At 48.4% G+C, this 16,711-nt stretch overlaps 1 protein-coding gene across 3 annotated transcripts in view; it reads left to right on the forward strand.

Annotated features, from left to right (window-relative positions):
* Positions 1-4,150: 4,150 nt before the first annotated feature.
* Slc9a8 (solute carrier family 9 member A8) overlaps positions 4,151-16,711 on the forward strand; it is a 46,905-nt gene continuing 34,344 nt past the window's right edge. Inside the window, exons 1-3 of one of the 3 annotated variants that reach the window (XM_048349610.1) lie at positions 4,151-4,249; positions 6,444-6,622; positions 14,355-14,435. In XM_048349610.1, the coding sequence (XP_048205567.1) occupies positions 4,236-4,249; positions 6,444-6,622; positions 14,355-14,435 (274 nt within the window). In that variant the 5' untranslated portion in view covers positions 4,151-4,235. Of the gene's footprint in view, positions 4,250-6,319; positions 6,623-9,099; positions 9,172-14,354; positions 14,436-16,711 lie in introns of those variants that run through there. The other 2 variants (XM_048349611.1, XM_048349609.1) reach the window with 2 other exon arrangements.

Genomic DNA, 16,711 nt, shown 5'->3' on the forward strand with positions numbered 1-16,711 from the left:
GATAACAAGAAGCCGAATGTGGAGACTGGAGCTGGGGGTTGGAGCTGCCAGGCAGACTCTCTAATTCCCTCACAGCCTTCTGAGGAAGGGGTGCTGTCATAGGATCCCAACGGTCTGAGGGGGCCGAGGCCTCCCCGGCTTGGGAGCAGGGCTGCCTGGCACTCTGCACTCTGTACCTTGTGCTAGCGACTTCTCGGCCTGGCACACGGCACAGGTGCCCCAGGAACCGCAAGCGGAATGGCTTTATTTGTCTTCCCGGGGCAACGATCTGGACTGCTGATTGATTCCCAGGAGTTGGTGAGAAAAGCCTGGAACCTGCCCAGAGGCCTGAGGGCAGGTGCTTTGCAGTCTGAGTGGTGGCAGCAAGCCCAGAAGAGGCCCAGCCTGGGAGCCCCCGGGCTACTGCAAAGCTGGCCTGGGCTTGACTGCTGGTTCTATAGTGAAGGCTGGGAGGGAGCCGAGAGGGACAGACCTGGGCAATTCCCTCCTTAAGCCATCAGCTGACAGGTATGCCCCAGAGAGTCCAAGTCCCCATCCTTGCTATCAGGTTCATTCTCACTATGTCCTGGGAAAAGGAAGGAGTAGCTGTTAATTCTATTCTAGAGGCCCAGAAATGAGTCCTACCGAGCAACAGAGCTACTGGTTCAAGACTTCCCTGTGCCTGAATCCCAGCCTCAACATTTGCTAGTTGTGTGACTGCAGACAGATGGCATGACTTCTCTGTGCTGCACTTTATGATAGTATCTACTGCAAAGATATGTAAGGAGTCAAGCAAGCAGCGACCTCATACCACAGTATGAAAGTAGTAGAAGTCAGGCAGTGGCTCGTGCCTGTAATCCCAGCTACTGAGATCTGAGGATCGTGGTTCAAAGCTAGCCAGGGCAGGAAACTCCCTGAGACTCTGATCTCCAATTAACCACCAGAAAACCAGAAGTGGTGCTATGGCTCAAAGTGGTGGAGTGTTACACTTGAGCTGAAGAGCTCAGGGACAGGGCCCAAGCCCAGAGTTCGAGCCCCAAGACCAACCACCTTCCCAAAAAGAAAAAAAGAAAAAAAGTAGTAGAAGGGGCCCCATAAACACCGGCAGATCCTGACCCCATTCTCTGTTAGGGTTTGGTTTGGTTTTGAAACAGGGTCTTTTATGTGGAAGCCAGTTTAGCCTTGAATATGAGATCCGTCTGAACTTCCCAGAGTGCTGAGATTACAGACATGTACGTACTACCGCTCCCAGCCCTGCTAAATTCAGCTAATCCCAACCGAAAACTCCAACGGAGAGAAACGCGGAATCTGCCAGGGACAATGGGACACGACTGAAGAGGGTGATGTCAGGGGATGGCATGGGGGAGGGGGACAGGAGTGAGTGAAGAGGGTGACGTCAGGGGAGGGCATGGGGGAGGGGGACAGGAGTGAGTGAAGAGGGTGATGTCATGGGGGAGGGGGACAGGAGTGAAGAGGGTGAGGTCATGGGGGAGGGCATGGGGGAGGGGGACAGGAGTGAAGAGGGTGATGTCAGGGGAGGGCATGGGGGAGGGGGACAGGAGTGAGTGAAGAGGGTGACGTCATGGGGGAGGGGGACAGGAGTGAAGAGGGTGAGGTCATGGGGGAGGGCATGGGGGAGGGGGACAGGAGTGAAGAGGGTGATGTCAGGGGAGGGCATGGGGGAGGGGGACAGGAGTGAGTGAAGAGGGTAACATCATGGAGGAGGGCATGGGGGAGGGGGACAGGAGTGAGTGAAGAGGATGACGTCATGGGGGAGGGTATGGGGAGGGGGACAGGAGTGAGTGAAGATGGTGACGTCATGGGGGAGGGGGACAGGAGTGAGTGAAGAGGGTGACGTCAGGGGGAGGGCATGGGGGGAAGCGGGAGCAGGAGGGTCAGAGTAGGGCCGCCTATCTTCAGCACTCTACTGTCAGGTATATTGGAGGTGTGCCGCTCTCTCTCTCTCTCTTCGCTGTTTTGTGTACTGGTCCTGGGGCTTGAACTCAGGGCCAGGGCACAGTCCTTGAACTTTTTTGCTTGAAGTTGGGACTCTACCACTGGAGCCACAGGTCCGCTTCCAGCTTTTGGTGGTTAATTGGAGATAAGAGTCTCACAGGAAGCTGGGAAGGTGGCTTAGTGGTAGAGAGCTGGCCTGGCATGCATGAAGCCCTGGGTTCGATTCCTCAGGACCACATACACAGAAAAAGCTGGAAGTGGTGCCGTGGCTCAAGTGATAGAGTGCTAGTCTTGAGCAAAAGAAGCTCAGGGACAGGGCTCAGGCCCTGAGTTCAAGCCCCAGTACTGGCAAAAAAAAAAAAAAAAAAAAAAAGACAGAAAGAAAGGGAACAAAAAGGAGTCTCACAAATTTCCCTGCCCAGACTGGTATCAAACCTCCAGTCTCAAGATCTCAGCCTTCTGATTAGTGAGGATTTCAGGCATGAGCCACTGGCACCTGGCTCATCTCTTAGTTTTGACCACAGTTCTAAGGGCAGAGATCTCAGGGTCTTCATCAGCTAGATTTCTTCCTAGCCTGGCTCCTCAGCAAAAAACAAAGCAAAAAACCCTCCTGTCTTCTCTGACTCCTGCCCGCCACCCTCTGTAAACAAACCCTGCTTTCCACCTGCACCTACTGGTGCTGCCTTGGATGCATCACCCAGATTCCTGCAAAAACGCTCTCTGGTGGTGGTGGGAGGGGAGAACCTTCCAGTTCTCCACCCCCAGCCAGCTCTCCAGAACACCAAAGGCCCTGTTGTTCTGCTGCCTACAGGAAGCCCTTCAGTCTTCAGTACTCTCCTATGCACCTGCCGGGACAATGAACTCACTGCATGTTGGGTAGTGTTTGCCACTGCAGATAAGATAAGGAAAGGTCCCATTTCACCAAGGGAGATACCAAAGCAATGTTTTAGACCTGTGGAAAAATGATTTGGGCAAGGTGTGGGCCATAAGTGTTAAACAGGGCCGTCCGTCAAGGGAGGGCCTAGTGCACAGGCAAAGGTTAAACAAAAGCCTCAACATGGGAAAAGTGGCCCCAAGTTACCTAGGGGCACAGCATGAAAGCAAGGGGCTCTCAGCAGGTGTAAAGGCAGAACTGTCCTAGGTGTTTCCAGCAGGCAGATGCAGCTGCTGACAAGAGTGGGAACTCTGTGTGTGTGTGTGTGAGAGAGAGAGAGACAGAGACAGAGAGAGAGAGAGAGAGAGAGAGAGAGATCTAGGTCACCTTAGAGAGGTAATGGGCAAGGTGAGTTCTCTAGGTCCCCTGTGACTGAGGCTGGAAGCCACCACAGGCCTGGCGTGCAGGAGCGTCTGGGTGCTAAGCTCAGGCTGGCTGCCGCCCCATGGTAGGTATGGAAGAGCCACGTGAGAGTCGGAGAGACCCCATCGGCAGCTGTTGATACCCAGAGGGTGTGGGCACTTGGCTGGGGAGGGGAAGCCAGCCCTCCTCATGGCGGTCCCTCTTTATCAGCCTCAGTCCTGTTGCTTCCTGAAGCCCAACACTGCAAGGTCTTACTAGGAACATAGATAGAAAGCCTCTCTTTAGGCTTGCTGAGGTGTTCGCGCGAGTGGTACCTAGCAAGCTGGAGGCCCTGGGTTCAATCCCCAGCAGCACTAGCAGTAGTCATAATAATAAAATGATACTACCGATAATAGTATCAATAAGTGATAATACTAATAATAAGGGGGGGGGAAGTCCTGTGTGGGGGCACACACCTATAGACCCCGCTCCTCAGGAAGCTGGGGAGTGAGGGCCACGTAAGCAACGCCTTGTAGTTGGCTCAACCAACAAGTGGATGGAGAGGAACGACCCGCCCCGAGAACCGAACCTCAGCCGGGGCCAGGAGCGGGGTGCCCTTCCTCCTCAGTTCTCAGCGGAGGGCATCCCGGGGCCCCGGTAGACCGCGCATGCCCTCGGTGTGGGGGAGCCGCGGTGACCTCCAAATCGTCTCCGCGCAGAGACGACCGAAAAACCAAGCCAAAAAAACCCCAAACAAACTGGATCCTCCCCCCCCCCCCCCCGCCCCACCACCCCGGGGGCGGACCCCACGCGCGGCAGCTGACGGGCAGGCTGGGCACGGTCCTCCCGCACGCGGCTCCCGCCCTCAGGCCACCGAGCCGACGGGCTAGAGGGTCGCCGCGCGGCCGAAGCCCCGCCCCCCCCCGCCCGCGCCTCCGGCGGAAGCCGGAAGCAGCCGCGGGTCCCGCTAGCCCTACGGCTCCGAACTCGGTGGTCTTGGAGGCTCCGCCGGAAGGGGGACAAGATGGCGGAGGAGGAGTGAGTGGGCTTTTCCCGGGCAGCGGAGGCGGCGGGGCCGGGCTCCGGCGGGTGACGGCGAGCGGCGGCCCCGGAGGCGGAGCTCCCGGTGCCAGTGGGCGGGGCCGAGGGCGGGAGGGGCCTGCGCCCACGGTCGGAGCCTCGGGCCGGAGCCGGCGGCGGTGGGCAAGGCCGGCAAACCGCCGCCCGACATCCCTTTCCGGCTGGGGGCCCGCGTGGGGGTCGCTGCGGGCCCGGCCCCTCCGGGGAGGAAGCCCCGCGGTGTCGCGCGCCCTGCCTCCCGCCCACGTCCCCTCCACCCAGCGCCTCCGTCTGTCTCGGCGGCCCGGGGAGGCGGCGGCCCGGAGCCGCCCTCGGGGCCCGCTGTCGTGCGCGGCGAGCTCCACGCGAGCCGGAAACGGAGTGGGGTGGGGCCCGCGCGGAGTCAGTGACCCTGGAGCTGAAACTTGAATGGACAAAGAAGGGGCGGGAGGGCGACCTCAAGTTCCAAAGGCCGCCGAGTCAGTAACGACGTTCCCTCCCGGGACCCGAAGAGAGGCTGTGGCTGGGGTGTATTGGCAGGGGGCCCTCGGGGGTCGTGCCCAGCCCCTCCCGCTGGCAGGGCACCTATGGCGGGTTCTAGATGCCCTGTCCGGGTGGGCCGAGCACGTGTAGGCAGGGGCCCCTGGCTCTATCCTGGTAACATTTAAGATGTCTCTTGGCCAACTGGAAGGCCGAGTCATCAGCTCACCGTATTTACCGGGCATCTCCTGCGTTCCACAAAGCCAAACCTCGGTTCTTCCATTGACAAACACTGGCCAACTTAAGGAACCTTGAGTGGATGGTGTGTTAAACCTACTTCATGGAATGAAGCATTCTCAATAAATATGAACTATTGTCAGAAACCAGTGGCTCATGACTGTAATTCTAGCCACTCAGGAGGCTGAGATCTCAGGATCACGGTTCTAACCCAGCCCAGTCAGGAAAGTCTTTGAGACTCGGCTCGAACCAACTACTCTGAAAATTCTGGAAGTAGTGCTCAGTGGTAGAGCATTAGCCTTGAGCAAAAAGATCCTCAGGGACAGTGCCCAGACCCTGAATTTAAGGCCCAGAAATAGCACCTAATTTTTTCTTTTTTGTTTTAATACATGTGATGGGCTGGGAATGTGGCTTAGCAGTAGAGTGCTTGCCTTACATGCATGAAGTCCTGGGTTCGATTATTCACCACATAAATAGAAAAGGCCAGAATTGGCACAGTGGCTCAAGTGGTAGAACGTGCTAGCCTTGAGCAAAAAGAAGCCAGGGACAGTGCTCAGGCCCCGAGTCCAAGCCCCAGGACTGACAAAACAAACGTGATTACAGTTGCAATTATTGTAACACATATTGTAATAAATATATATATACATATACATTCATATACATATGGATGTGTATATATGAACTATTGTAATCCTAGGTACAGTTTTTTCGTACCATTGCTAGGACTTGAATTCAGGGCCTGAACTCTGCCCTTTAGTTTTTTCGTTCAAGGCTAGTGTTCCACTTGAGCTATACAGCTTTTTGCTGGTCATTTGGAGATTAGAATCTATGGACTTGACTGTCCAGGCTGGCTGCGAACAGTGATCCTCCGATCTCAGCCTGATGAGTAGGGTGGATTATAGGTGTCAGCCACCAGTTACTGGCTTAGAGTTACAATGATTATGATGTCAATATTGCACTAGTTTACAACTCAACACTATAAGAAAAGAAAATGTCATATAAGCTGTGGGTGAGTGAAATTTAGTGGTTTGGGGGTACTACAGAGTAGGCATCTCAAGCCTTTGGGAATCTGAGGGTTTTGTACAGTAGGTAGGGCATTCTGATGGGATCAACTGAGTAGGTTCAGGTTGCAGAAATAATGCAAGGAGAAGAAGGAACTTAGGAAATGAAGGTGTTAAGTGAATGGTGTGGGACCTGCAGGTATGATGAGTTTATGCCCATCCAGCTGTATTTTCTTTCTACAGCAGCCCTGACTCCCTGATTGGTCCTCTAGGCGGTTGTATTTCAAAGCACCCAAGCCACCCCTCCCTGTATTACAGGGAGAGGTTTCCTTCATCTCAGCCTGGCCTTCTCTTTGCTGGTGGCAAATCCCATAAAACTATGCTAGGTGTGTGTGTGTGCCAATGCTTAGAGCCTCTTTCTATTATCTAATTCTGCTTTTTGTGTCCTCCAACAGGTTCTCCAATGCCACTCATGAGAGTTTCAATGTCACCCTCCACACCACCCTGGGTATCACAACGAAACTGGTGCTGCCGACCCCTGCCAAGCCCATCCTTCCAGTGCAGACTGGGGAGCAGGCTCAGCAGGAGGAGCAGTCGAGTGGCATGACCATCTTCTTCAGCCTCCTTGTCCTGGGTGAGTCCAGGCCCCAGTGTCTCTGTGGTTCACCTAAACCGCTGCTGACCTTGCCCCGTCTTCTCCCATGTGGCTTCCATTGGTTCAGAAGCTCATAGCAAGGCATTCCTGGGCTTTAGGCAGCCATAGATCCTTTGGGGCCAAAGCTCAGCCTCTGAGAAAGCTCTAATACATCTGATTTAGTGAGTCTTAGATTCTTCTCCTAGAATTGGGAGGGGGTGGAGGTGGGGGGGACAGGAGGTAAGGGAGTCAAATAGGAAGGCTTTCAACCTCCTGACCCTGGCAGAATTGGAGTAGAATTTTGTCCATTCTGCTTATTAGTCCATGTAAATATTTCCTTTAGTTTAGGAAAAAAAATACCTTCTGCTAAGTGCAAGATCAGAAGCTTTGTCCTGCCCAGAATTCATCTCATTCCACCAGCCCTGATCATGGCCTTCATCCTACATCTATACTACTTACACCCTTATTTTCATATGCAATATTTTTGTTTAAATGGACTCACTGTATCAAAGTTGGAATTTCGTGTTGTCTGCCCTCTTCCTTGAGTGAGTGAAGACATTTAGGGCCAGAGAAGTCAAGTGGCTGGCATGGCTGGTTGGTGGGAGACAAGAGAGGCTAACACCTTTGGTGTTAGACATTAGTTAAGAGCTTTAGATAAGAGGCAGAAACTCTGCCTCAGCAGACAGAAAACAGGACACAACTCTACCCAGTTGAAACTATATAACCACTTTGGATTATCTGACCTAGGAAAAAAGAGTTTATAGTTTGGCTGAAGTCCAAACTCTTGCTCAAAATGTTTCTTTTTTCACTGCTTTTCTTTGTTTGTTTTTGTTGGTTGTAGAGCTTGAACTCAGGACCTGGACTGCTGTCCCTGAGCCTCTTTTTGCTCAAGGATAGAGCTCTACCACTTGAGCCACAGTGTCACTTCTGGTTTCCTGGTGGTTAATAGGAGATAAGAGTCTCATAGACTTCCTGCCTGGGCTGGCTTCTAACCATGACCCTCAGATCTCAGCCTCCTGAGTAGCTAGGATTACAGGTGTGAGCCACCAGCACCCAGAAGGAGTTTATTTATTACTTTTATGTCAGTCTTGGGGCTTGAACTCAGTACCTGGACTCTGTCCCTGGCCTTCTTTTTGTTCAGGACTAGCACTCTACCACTTTGGCCAAAGCCCCACTTCTCCACTTTTGGCTTTTGTTTTTTGATACTGTAGTGGAGATAAGAGTCTCACAGACTTTCTTGCTGGTTCTGGCCTTCAACCAAGGTCCTTAGATCTTAGGCTCCTGAGGAAGGATTAGAGATGTGAGCCACTGGTGCCCAGTAATGTTTATTTTATTTTATTGTGCCAGTGTGTGTCTTGGACTTGAGACCAAGGAGCTGTCTCTAGTGGTGCTCTACCATTTGAACCACAGCTCTTCTGGCTTTTTTGTTGGTGGTTTGTTGGAAATAAGAGTCTCGTGGACATTTCTGTCCAGGCTGGCTTCAAACCATGATCCTGAGATCTCAACCTCCTGAGTAGCAAGGATACAGGGCGTATTGTTTAGACAGGGTTTTGCTTTGTAGTTCACACTCTCAGTCTTCCTGTCTTAGCTTCCAGAGTGTTAGGGTTAGAGGTTTGTGCCCCCATACCCAGCCTGGGTTTTTAAACTGAGAAAATATACACACCAGAAGTATACAATGTCCCATGTCTATTTAATAGGTTGTGGTGATTTTTTTTTACTGTAAATTTAGTTGGGTTGTATTTCTAGTTGGATTATTTCAGCAGTCAAGGTCAGCTTTGTGTTTTGTTTTCTGCTTTGTCAAGTACAAAGAAAAAAGGCAGTTCTTTCCTTAACTAAGAAATCTTCAGAACCTATAGTCCTCTTGAAGGATTGAGTATTTAGTCTCTTTACACTGTGGTCAGCTTCTTAGGGGAGTGTAAAGGCAGACCACAAAGCTTTTGTAGTAATCCTTGTTTGTAAGACAGGGTAGATAGAGTAAGACTCACAGAAACTTTCAGGGTGTGGAGCCTACATAGTTGGTTTCATAGTATTCTTTCTACACTGGCAGAGTCCTGCCAGTGGCAGGTATAATAGGGGTCAGGAAGGGCTAAACAGAACTTAGCAGTGCTTTGTATTTCTCTTGGGTGGTCTTGTCTTCAAAGGGAACATAAGCCTAACCCAGATTCACACTATTTTATTTTTACTATTATTTTTTGTTATTAGTATTTTTTGGTCAGTCATGGGGCTTTGAACTCTGGGCCTGGGGCTCTTCAGCTCAAGGCTAGCCCTCTACCACTTGAGCCACAGTGCCACTTTCAGCTTTTTCTGTGTATGTGGTACTGAGGAGTGGAACCCAGGGCTTCATGCATGCCAGGCAAGCACTCTACCACTAAGCCACATTCCCAGCCCCTCCCTCACAGGATTCGTGACAGCTTATGAGTGGTGTCTCCACTATATGTGTCTATGAGCAGACTGAACTGAAGTTTTTTCTTTTTAAGTCAACAGCTTAATTTAAAAAGAAAACAAAGTAGTGAAATGGACTCTGCAAAGAAAGGCGAATCTAGAGTTGGGTACGTGCAATCCCTTGGTCTGGGCCTGCTCCATCCTGATGCTTTCTTTTTTCTTTTCTTTTTGGGTATTGGGGATTGAACCCAGGATGTTTAAGTCAGTTCACCCTCTGATCTTGTATATTACTATCATTCACGATTAGATATGCAAACAAGATAAATCTGATTTTTTTTTTTAAAAAGGAAAAGGCTTTCTGACTCACTAAAGACCATACAATTGGTCTGTAGTCTGTTCTAGACCTCATGAACTGCTTTTTTGTTGTTTTTTAAGTTTAGCAAGGATTTATTTTAATATAACAAGGTTAAAGAGAAAAATAGGAAAAGACAAAAGAGAAGCAATTCTTCCTCCCCAAGCAGGAAATGGGAGCTAAAGACTCCAACTCCAGGAACTCCTGACCTGGAACTCATTTGCCATCTTTGTTTTGTTAACTCAGCTCAACACATCCTTTGTGTCTCATAGTCATGTCACACGAGAAGGCAAAGGACTCTAGTCACTGTGGCCTTTGAGGAGCTTGCAGTCTGCCAACTTGCATTTAACTCTTGATGATCTTTGAACTCCACAAGAAACAACTTTGAGTCATGGCTACAGATTTCAGTTAGTTAACAATTAACATCATTTTGGCATGTGCATATTATGAGTCATTGAACTTACTGGAGTTATTAAAGTTGACATGTCTATTGCAGTTACAGACTGAAAAATTAAAGTTTATTACTTCACAGCATCTGTGCCCTCCCTCACCTCACACGGTGTTTTCACCTGTGTTTGTTCTGTTTCTTCCCTGAAGTACTTGGTAGGTACATGTGCTTTGGAGCTTAACAAATGTGTCCTGTAAACTTGCCTTTTCATCTTTCTTTCTTTTTTTTTTTCTATTTTTTAAAATTTATTTTTATCTTTAAATAGTTGTGCAAAGGAGTACTCAACAGAGTAGTATATAAATACAATGAATCTTGATCAATGTCATCCCTTCCAGTCTTCTTACTTTTTTTCTTTTTGTTAAATTTTTATTGTTAAACTGAGGTACAGAGAGGTTACACTTTCATATGTTAGGCATTGGATACATTTCTTGTACTGTTTGTTACGTCCTCCCTTATTCCCCCCTCCCCCCTCATCTTTTTTTTTTTTTTTTTTGTGAGTCATGGGGCTTGAACTCAGGGCCTGGGCTCTGTCCCAAGCTCATGGGCTGACTTAGAATCACGATCCTCAGATCTCAGCCTCTTGAGTAACTAGGATGAGCAGGTATGAGCAACCAACACCTGGCTTTTTTTTTTTTTTTTTTTTTTTTTTTGCTTTTTTTGAGACTGTATCTCACTTTAAAGTCAAGGTTGATCTCAACTCATGATACCTTCTTCTCATTGCTGGGATTACAGGTGTGTGATCCCTTGATGATCTTTCTGTATTTGAGTATTTTATATCTACCTCATTTTTTGTTGTTAATTTTGTTTATTTATTTTTTTTTAGACATGATCCTGCTTTGTAGCTTAGGCTGGCCTTGAACTATAAATTTACCTGACTCGGGCTGGGGATATGGCTTAGTGGTAGAGTGCTTGCCTTGTAAATTTACCTGGCTCAGTCCCCCAAATGCTGGTATTGCAGGTATGTGCCACCATGCCCAGCTCTACCTCATTTTTATTGTAGTAAAATAAACATAAAATATACCACTTAAGCTATTTTAAGGTATACAAAAATAGTATGCAATTCAGTCACACATACTATACTATATCTAACTAACTATAGTTACAGTGTTGTTCAACCAGCACCACTATCTAGTTCCAAGGTATCTTTATCACTTTGAAAGTAAACTGTTAAGACCAGGAAAGCATTAAAGATATAGTCATGGGCTGGGAATATGGCCTAGTGGCAAGAGTGCTTTCCTCGTATACATGAAGCCCTGGGTTCGATTCCCCAGCACCACATGTATAGAAAACGGCCAGAAGTGGCGCTGTGGCTCAAGTGGTAGAGTGCTAGCCTTGAGCAAAAAGAAGCCAGGGACGACTGTGCTCAGGTCCTGAGTCCAAGGCCCACAACTGGCTAAATAAATAAATAAATAAATAAATAAAATGGGTTTGCCAATTAAAAAAAAAAGATATAGTCACTGTGTCTTTTCTTTACCTCTGGTTTCTGTTTCTAGCGATTTGCCAATTCAGAATATTTTACATGGTGGGTTGTATCTGTAGTCCTGGCTACTCAAGTAGCTGAGTACCTTCACAGTTTGAAGCAGTCTGGGCAGGAAAATCTGAGAGACTTCCTCTCCAATTCACCAGCAAAAAGACATGGCTCAAGTGGTAGAATGCCTGCTGAGCAAGAAAGCCAAGCAAGTGAGGTCTTGAGTTCAAACCCCAGTTCTGCAGTCAATCAATTGGCTCACATTTTTTGTAAATGGAATTGTATAATACATAGCCTTTTGTACCTGGCTTAGTCACCTAGAATCATGTCTTAAAGGTCTCTTCGTGTTCTAGCATGTGTTAGAACTTACTGCTCTTTGTGTGCATATGTATGTGCCAGTCCTGAGGCTTGAACTAAGCTTTTGGGTGCTGTCCCTGAGCATTTTTTTGCTCAAGGCTAATGTTTCTGTCTTTTTGGTGCTTAATTAGAGGTAAGAGTCTCATAGACTTTCCTACTTGGGCTGGCTTTGAACTGTGGGCTTCAGATTTCAGCTTCCTGAGTAGATAGAATTACAGATGTGATCCAACAGTGCCTGACTGCTTTGCTCAGTTTTTCTTTTTTGTTGGTCATGGGGCTTGAACTCAGGGCCAGGTGCTGTCCCTGAGCTCTTTTTTACTCAAGGCTAGCACTCCACTACTTGAGCCACTTTTTCTGTTTATGTAGTACTGAGGAATTGAACTTAGGGCTTCATGCATGCTAGGCAAGCACTCTACCACTAAGCCACATTCCCAGCCCTGGTAATAAACTTTTTTTTTTTTTTTTTGGCCAGTCCTGGGCCTTGGACTCAGGGCCTGAGCACCGTCCCTGGCTTCTTCCCGCTCAAGGCTAGTACTCTGCCACCTGAGCCGCAGCGCCCCTTCTGGCCATTTTCCATATATGTGGTGCTGGGGAATCAAACCGAGAGCTTCATGTGTAGGAGGCAAGCACTCTTGCCACTAGGCCATATTCCCAGCCCCTGGTAATAAACTTTTTTTAAAAGTTTTTATTATAAAAGTGATGTACAGAGATGTTACAGTTTCATACGTTAGGCATTGGATACATTTCTTGTACTGTTTGTTACCTTGTCCCTCATACCCACCTCCCCCCTCCCCCTTTCCCCCCCTGAGGTGTTCAGTTCACTGGTAATAAACTTTTAAAGTTAATTTTTGTTTGTTTGTTTTTAAGTCTGAGACCAGGACTCAAACTTGGTACTTGATGCTTTTGCTCATTGGCTAGCACTCTACCAACCGAGTCACACCTCCAACCCCAATTTTTTTTGTTGTTGTTCTTTTTTCTTTTTGTTGCCAGTCCTGGGGCTTGAACTCTGGGCCTGAGCACTGCCCCTAGCTTCTTTTTGCTCAAAAATAGCACTCTGCCACTTGAGCCACGGCGCCACTTCTGGCTTTTTCTGTTTATGTGGTGCTGAGGAATCGAACCCAGGGCTTCATGCATGCTAGGCAAGCACTCTACCACTAAGCCACATTCCCAGCCCCTAAATATTTATTTTTAAACAGATTTATATTAAAAGAATACAGCAGATTGGTGATTTAAAGCACAGGACAAAAAAGGAGTCAAGTGTTTCCCCCCCACACCCACACACCTGGTGCTGTCTGGTGGGACTGAAGAAATCCAGTTGGTCAGTGTGGTCTCTGAGGGTGGCCCATTGATGGCTGTGTGGAGTGTTTACGTGTTTCCTTAAGAACAAAACGATCTTCACTACCCCTAAAGTAATCGTGTGGTTAATAAAGTGTAATCAAGACCCCCCAGGTGCCTAAGCAGAGAAGGAAGCTTGAATAATTATAATAACGTTAGTGCCACAGCCTACCCTTACAAGTGGTTAGGTGAAAATAGACTTTTTGGCCCAGAAATACTTCTTTCCTTCAAGTGCTCTTACAGTTTCTTCTTCCATGAGTGAACCCCTGGGCCTTTCTGGGGAGTTGGACATCATTCCTACCTGGAAACTGAGGAGACCAACCCCTCCCAGGTGGGGATGTGCCTTGGTGGGGGTTCAGAACTCACACAGGGCAGGATGCAGCTGACCTCTGCTGCCTCATCCTTAAGCCTTGCTGTTTTCAAGTCTAAGCCAAGAAGAAAATCCAGCTAGAGTCAGGTCAGAGGTCTGGGAGTGAATGGGGTAACAGTGGGAATGAGGGTATTCAGTGCCAGCTGTGGCCTTCCCAGAGGCAAGGGGGCTCATCTATAAATCTCTGTGGCTAGGCTTGTGGCTCACGCCTGTAACCCTAGCTACTCAGGAGGCTGAGATCTGAGGGTCACAGCTCAAAGCCAGCCCGGGCAGGAAAGTCTGTGATATCTCCAATTAACCACCAAAAAACCGGAATGGTAGAGCGCTAGTCTTGAGCCAGAGAGCTCAGGGACAGGCCTAGACAAGCCCCAGAACTGAAAAAAATAAAATCTCCTTGGTGTTCTTGTCACCAAAGTATTTACTTCTTCTTGTTTGTGAAATACCCTTACTTCCTTCTGTGTTAAAAGAGCCAGTCACCTGGTGGTGGCAAAATTATGTCTACATACTCCATTGTAGTCATTTATGTGATTTCACTTCCTCCTCATTACTCAACTTTCCATCCCATAATTACTGTAAAAAGGCAGGACCATTCCTCACAGTAAGGAAAATGAATAGTTTTACATGGTTGTACAAGGCTTTTCAGCTTCCTAAAAACTCAGCTACTGAAAAGCCAAAGTAGATCAGGCACACAGAGACATGGAGAAAATGTAATAAACCCATTTATGCAAGCAAGTAAGCATGGCTCCAGGTTAAAAAGTGAGGCAGTAGTGGGGAGGGGGGAAGGAGGGAGGAGGTAACAAACAGTACAAGAAATGTATCCAATGCCTAGCGTATGAAACTATAACCTCTCTGTACATCAGTTTGACAATAAAATTAAAAAAAAAAAGTGAGACAGTAGGGAAAAGCTGATGTTCACGGTGTTGCTGGCACCGGCCTCATCCTGGCGGCCCTGCAGTACGCCACGGCCTCGCTGGCTGCTGTTCAGTCGGCACTGAAGCTGCACCTTCTGTTTCTCCACAGCCATCTGCATCACCCTGGTGCACTTGCTGATCCGGTACAGGCTGCACTTCCTGCCTGAGAGCGTCGCCGTTGTTTCTCTAGGTAAGTGCTGCCTTGGCACAGGAACCACAGCACATGTGGTCAACCTGGTGCCATTCATCCCAGCTGCAGCCTGCCATGCGCAGATGCTAGGATTCCATTGTGCAGATGAGGACCCTGGGGCTTGGAGAAGAGCTCTGCCAGCACTCGACCCACGCCTCCAACCCTCTTCTTTTTGCTTTTTGAGACAGGGTCTCATTATGTAGCCCAGGCTAGCCTGGAGTTAGAGATTCTCCTGCCTTGGCCTCCTGAGTGCTGGGATCATAGGTGTGAGCTACCAGCACCCAGCCAAAGCAGGGACTTTAAGTTGTATTAGACTTACAGCTAAAATGTGGTTAGAGATGCTCAGATACAGTAACATTTTTACTAAGGTCTTCCAAGGCTTCTGCCAATTTCTCATATCTTAGTTACTTGTACTAGATTCCACTGGCCTATTGACATTTAATTTTCTTATCCACAATGATGCATTATCAGTTTGTTTGCTTCACCTTACAGTCTTGGTTTATGGAGGAATTCTTTGAGAGTATAGCTATGCTTTAGGTGGGTATTGGAAGTGAACATTCAGACTCGATTGACCAGCCTTGCCCTCTCCATCAGCCTTGTTCACCTGCTGCAGACCCCTTTGCTTCCCCTGGACCTCACAGCTGTGTGGTTTGGGTTGGTGAACTCTCACACTGCCCTCTTGCATGCTCCCAGGTGATGCTGTGTGTCAGGGAACCTGCATGTATCACTCTGGTATCACTCTGGGTACAGGGTTGGGAACCAGTTCTTGTTCTTCATTTGTCTGGTTCTTCAGATTCTAACAACCTTAGCTAACAAGACCCATTATTCTGGAAGCACAATCAAGTCTTTAAAAACTTCTTCAGGGGTGGGGGCTGGGAATATGGCCTAGTGGCAAGAGTGCTTGCCTCGTATACATGATGCCCTGGGTTCAATACCCTAGCACCACATATACAGGAAACGGCCAGAAGTGGTGCTGTGGCTCAAGTGGCAGAGTGCTAGCCTTGAGCAAAAAGAAGCCAGGGACAGTGCTCAGGCCCTGAGTCCAAGCCCCAAGACTGGCAAAAAGAACCACAAAAAAACAACAAACTTCTTCAGGGGATTTTCAGTTTTTATGGTCAGATCCCATGTGTATGTCTGTGTGTTTTGCTAGGGTTTGAACTCGGGATTTTGCATTCTACCGTTTGAGCCACGCCTCCAGCCCTTTGGCTTTAGTTATGTTTCTAAGTGGGATGTTTATGCCCAGGCTGGCTTCAGTCCTCCTATGTATACTTCCTGAAAACTGAAATGACATATGCACCACCACACCCAGCTTTTTATTGGTTGAGATGGGGTCTCACGAACCTCCTGCTCTGTGCTTCTGAGCAGCTTGGATTACAAGAATTAGTTCCACCCCTCATTCAGTTATAGCTGGTGTTTATTTAGCTATGGTGCACATGGAAATTAAAAAGATAATGCTTATAATCTGGCTAGGAACGTCCTCTGTTATGAATGTTTAGGTATTGGAGACTCATGACACCACTGTTCATTTATACTGGAGCTGGCAGTAGATTATCATTGGCTGCCAGGGTCCTGGCCCTCTTCTTCCTGGAGGAAGAGCCCCAGCTGACCAAAGGAAGAAGGGCCCCACCCAGTCATCTCTGGTCCCTGTCATCAGGAGAATTCCACTCCTTTTCCCATGACTGATTTAGAGGGGTTGAGACAGAGGGAAAAGCCATTTTAGTGAGGGACACCAAGGGCATGTGTCCCTGGATCTGATAGAAACAAGAGAAAATTCTCCTTCCTTGTGTTGAAGCTGGCTATTTGAGAATGTGCTTGGAGTACCGATAGCCATCTTGCAATCAGTAGGGCTTAAAGATGCAAGCCTGATACTGCCAGGGGCAGAGTTGGAGCCCAGATTCTCGATGTCATTGTAGAGCTTTCTGTTTACTTGAGCCAACAGTTGTGCATTCCCATGCCCACTATTTTGAGTCCATTTAAATTGGGTCTTGCTGGGTGCTGGTGGCTCACTCCTGTAATCCTAGCTACTCAGGAGGCTGAGTTCTGAGGATCAAGGTTCAAAGCCAGCAGGGCAGGAAAATCTGTGAGACTCTTATCTCCAATGAACCACCAGAAAACTGCAAGTGGTACTGTGGGTCAAAGTGGCAGAGCACTAGCCTTGAGCACAAAAACTCAGGGGCAGTATCCAGGTTCTGAGTGTAGGCCCCAAGACTGACAAAAGAAAATACATTTAAAAAAATTGCATCTTACCCTTGGAATGGCAGGAGTTGTGTATTAGT

The sequence above is a fragment of the Perognathus longimembris genome, chromosome 6, assembly GCF_023159225.1.
Source record: "Perognathus longimembris pacificus isolate PPM17 chromosome 6, ASM2315922v1, whole genome shotgun sequence".
Classification (NCBI taxonomy): Eukaryota; Metazoa; Chordata; class Mammalia; order Rodentia; family Heteromyidae; genus Perognathus; species Perognathus longimembris.